This window comes from Phalaenopsis equestris, unplaced genomic scaffold (assembly GCF_001263595.1).
Source record: "Phalaenopsis equestris unplaced genomic scaffold, ASM126359v1 Scaffold000479, whole genome shotgun sequence".
NCBI lineage: Eukaryota > Viridiplantae > Streptophyta > Magnoliopsida > Asparagales > Orchidaceae > Phalaenopsis > Phalaenopsis equestris.
The window spans coordinates 123,158-127,802 of NW_018164920.1; the positions used below are offsets into that span (position 1 = coordinate 123,158).

The 4,645-nt window shown below is 30.8% G+C and overlaps 1 protein-coding gene across 1 annotated transcript in view; it reads right to left on the reverse strand.

Moving 5' to 3' along the window:
- LOC110027999 (ABC transporter C family member 4-like) overlaps positions 1-4,645 on the reverse strand; it is a 33,943-nt gene that overhangs the window by 27,114 nt on the left and 2,184 nt on the right. The window contains exons 2-3 of the mRNA XM_020729682.1: positions 4,530-4,643; positions 1,271-1,591 (exon numbers count right to left, since the gene is read on the reverse strand). Coding sequence (XP_020585341.1) covers positions 1,271-1,591; positions 4,530-4,643 — 435 coding nt within the window. The remainder of the gene's footprint in view (positions 1-1,270; positions 1,592-4,529; positions 4,644-4,645) is intronic.

The following is a 4,645-nucleotide window of genomic DNA, read 5'->3' on the forward strand; positions in this document are numbered from 1 at the left end:
GAGTCTTACTTTAGTGGTCATAACACATACTTCGTCCGTTGATTCATTTGGTTGATGGTATAGTCCTAATTAGTAATAGGTATCATTTACAACTGGTGAGGAGATTGGTTTCCTAGTGTTTGATGGCTATCTCTAAATTATTGGGTCTGATGAGCCTTCAAGCATCTTCCCCAAAGGTTGGCACTAAGAGCTCGCTTCATGGCAATTTGAATCATTTTCATGATTCCTTCGCTCCAATCTTTTTCGCTCTATTCTTGTTTTCATTGTATTTGGCTCCTTTTCTTGGCATCAACTTGATGATGAATTAAAAAAATATCTATAATGATGTTAGAACCCTGCTAACATGACATGTGAGGTCTCTCAGTGCAGGAAACAAAGGAATGATTTAAAAAGAATAAAAAGGTGAAAAGGCAAGGAGAAAGGAGGATTTGAAGTTTCTTATTATTAACCCAAGAACACTCAAAAAATAGAAACCCCAAAACAGCTCTTTGAACTTGTATTTATAACGTTTGAGCATTATAAGGGATACTACATCTAAAATTTACAAAGAATAAAAAATAAAAATCATTGGATTGTCATACACAAGTAGATATTATGATGAAAACTTCAATGAATAAATGTGGACAGCTCTTAGGAATGTGATTGGAAGGAGTTGATTACTCGCCGGATGAGGTTGTGGTCCTTGGAAACGAAATGCCAGCTTGTTGATGAATTTGTCTGTAAGGTTTTGTTGGTAACAAGCATCTTCGACCAACTATGAAAGAATGCATTGGCTAGGATGAATGTTATTTCGAGTTGGGGCAAGTGATTTGGATGAGTTAGTTCCTGGTGCATGCAATGAGTTTATCTAGGTATAGGATGAATGTTATTTCGAGTTGGGGCAAGTGATTCAGATGAGTTAGTTCCTGGTGCGTGCCATGAGTTTATCTTTGGTCTAGGTGAACACTCCCTTAACCTCAAATGAGTGACCCTTGGATCCTAAACTAGTAAACCTTGTTAACTTGTCATTGTTCCTTGCAAACACATCTTTATCTATTTACTCCTTGAGTGACCCTTGGATCCTAAGCTAGTAAACCTTGTTAACTTTTCTTGGTTCCTAGCAAACACATTTTAATCTTTTGGTTCCTTGGAGCATATAAAATCATCATTTTAGTATAAGACAAATTGAGGTTTATCTCTTCATCATCACATCTTAATAATGGCTCGAAGAAAAGGTAAAAACATATATAATTTAAATATACTTGTGAAGTAACAATCAGTAAAATCAAACCTTAAAGATCTCTGAGCCCGTGTGAGCATCGACAGCACTGAAGACATCATCGAGGAGGTATATATCAGAATCTTGATAAACAGCCCTGGCGAGTTGTATGCGTTGTTTTTGGCCACCGCTAAGATTGATTCCTCTCTCTCCAATCTCAGTCTGATCCCCAAACTCCATCATATCCAAGTCCTTCTCCAAACAGCTTACACGGATCACTTCCTTGTATTTGTCTTCATTCAGGGGCAGACCAAACAATATGTTTTCCTGAATAGTTCCATTCTGTATCCATGCTGTCTGTGCCACATAAGCTGTGCTTCCACATATCCTAACCTGAGATTAGGGTGCACATGCAACAAGTGATGGCCATATGGCCCATATCATTACATGAGAAAAATATTTTTATGATTTTGATGAAAAATGCTGGAGAAAACAGCATAGATATGTTGCTCTGACTACATTAATATATTCCTGCATAATTAAATAAATCATGAAACAGCTACGACAGATGAATTTCTCTTTAAGATATAAAAAAACAATTATTATCTTGTTTATTTTCGATGTACAAGGTTTATTTCTATACCTAACATCAACAACAAAAATATTAAGGAAAGATTAATGTAGTTTGGTGGGGTTTTTGTAGAGAAGGAATAAAACAGCCAAAATCAGCAAGCTCCAATGCAAGTGAAACAGACCTTGCTTAAAATCATCACCACCTCCCCTTCACAGTAAAAATCTAAAAAGTAAAGTTTAATTACTCAAGATATGTAAATGCATAAGCATTGGGCCTATTAATTTTTGTCCTGTTTGATAGCAAACTACTTCAAATAATATCTTAATATTTAAATACCAGCTGTTCAGCTTATACTCCCATATTTAGGCAATCCATAATTTGATGCAGTCTATAAATTCTCAAAAAGGGCAGCAATGTCACACATGGATGAAAGCCATTAAGAAGCTATCACTATTTTAGACTTTAGATTAAAAGATATCTCTGGATAACCCTTTTTTAGTTTCCCAGTCTAAATTCTAATTTGATAATCAACATTTTCCTATTCAAGAAAGCATAATTATGGCTTTGCACTTATTGTAATGCAATTTCAGAATTTTGGACTTGACTTTAAATTATAAATTTTAAATGATAACTAATATCTTAAATTAAGTTTAATCCAAATATCTAAAACAAAATTTCTAACTAACATTTTCAGCTTTATTCAAAAATCAATTCTAAAAATTAGTTGTGAGAGGTATTGCATCAAGTTAAATTCTGAGAGAAGATTATACAATTAATTTAAAATTTATATGATATTGAGATTTTATTTATGTATATTTGAAATAAATTAATGTTAATTAAGGAAAATTAATAAAAACTTTATTTAATTAAAACCATCATTAATTATTATTTAATAATTTATCAAAATAATTAAGCATAAGAATCTTATTAAGTTAAATAAAAGCAGAAATCATACAAATTTAATCATGTTAATAATTTTAATTAATAAATAATTATTATTACAGCTTATTTACAACATATACATATTATATTTATATATATATATATATATAATTTATTGAATAATTCTGATTTTAATTAATTCTTTTTATCAAATGTAATGAAAATAATTAAATCATAATTAACATGAGATAATAATTTAGTTATCTTTAATTAAAATTTTACTGAGTTAATTAAACAATAATATAATCTAATCAAACTAAAATTATGTATAATTTACGAGTTGTTTAGTAATAGGGTTTGAGACGGATTTAATCAAACTAAAATTCTGTAAAAGTTAGGAGTTGTTTAGTAATAGGATTTGAGAAGGATTTAAGTAAGATTTAACCTATATCCTACCAAACCGCAAAAATGACAACTTTAAATCCTACATTTGCTGTAAATTTCAAATTTATGTAAAAGTTAGGAGTTGTTTAGTAATAGGATTTGATAAGGATTTAAGTAAGATTTAACCTAAATCCTACCAAACAGCAAAAATGACAACTTTAAATCCTACGTTTGCTGATCCCATTGGAAGGCGGATCAACGCGAGCGAAGGGTGGTGGGGAAAACGACTAGGGTTTTACCTTTGCTTCTTCTTCGTTTAAACCTTTTTCTCCTTCTCTTCCTCACTTCTACTCGAAACGAAGAAGAGGCGAACATGATCGCAGGTACCTCCAGCGAGCAGGCTTCGCTACTCTCGAAGGAGCGGAGATGTGATAGTTTAATGGGGTTTTTATTATTTTATTTTATAGATTTTCATAATTTTAAATTTATTAATATAAAAAGATTTTAATAAAAAAAAAGGAGTTATCCATCAATTAATATTAGTTTAATAAAATTAATAACTTAAATTTATTAATAATAGTTATAATTTAATTGAATTAAATATGAATTAATATTCATAATTTTATAAATTACTACTTAGTAATTAGTTTAGATGTATTTTATCCTAATTATGGTTTAAATTATCTAACAATTTTAAAAAAAATTAATCAAAATTATTTATAATTAAGTTTGATTATATTAAAATTATGAATTTTAGTTAGTATAATAATATTTTTATTAAATTAATTTAAATTTTACAAATTTTTAATTTTTAATTAATATGTTATAATTTTATCATTAGAATCCCAACATTGCTAATCATTCTAAATACAAAGGGACTATCTCGCAACCGATTAAATTTAAATTATTAGGATTTATTAAATCTAGTGAATAAGAATTTATTGAATCTAGAATGAGTTAAATCCAAAAAATATGAATCAATAGATTTATTAAATCTTGTACACCTAATAAAAATGTTGACAAGCTTATTTGGTGCGGTAATGTTTTCAAAACACACCTGATTTCTTTGGGTAAAATTTGTTTTGACAGTTCTGAAAATAGCATTTTCACACCGCAATTATTTAAGTGTGGTGACAACTTCGGACAACAATTTAACTTTTCCAAAAAAATTAAAAATTTATAATAGCCACCACATATGAGTTATAAATAAATTATCTTTAATCAGCTTATTATTAGAGCTGCCCCCAAACACTACTGCGCAGCTAAATCCTGCCCAACGGTCGAATTTAGAGAAGCTGAAACTTAACAGGATTTAATAAATCCTGTTAAATCCTATTATTAAAGACACCGAACAGTTTCGTTGGATCAACACGAGTATTTAGAAGAATTCAAAAATTCGGATTCATAAATCCTAAATCCTACTTAGCAACAAAACAGTCAACCAAAGACAACGATTGATGTGCGGCGAAGAAGATGACAGAGCGGCTTTACCTTTCCCGAAATGCGTCGCATCTCCCCGAGGAGGGAGGAGAGGAGGGAGGACTTGCCGGATCCAACGGTACCAACGACGGCAGCAAGGGAGCCGCGGCGGGTCCGAACGGTCACCT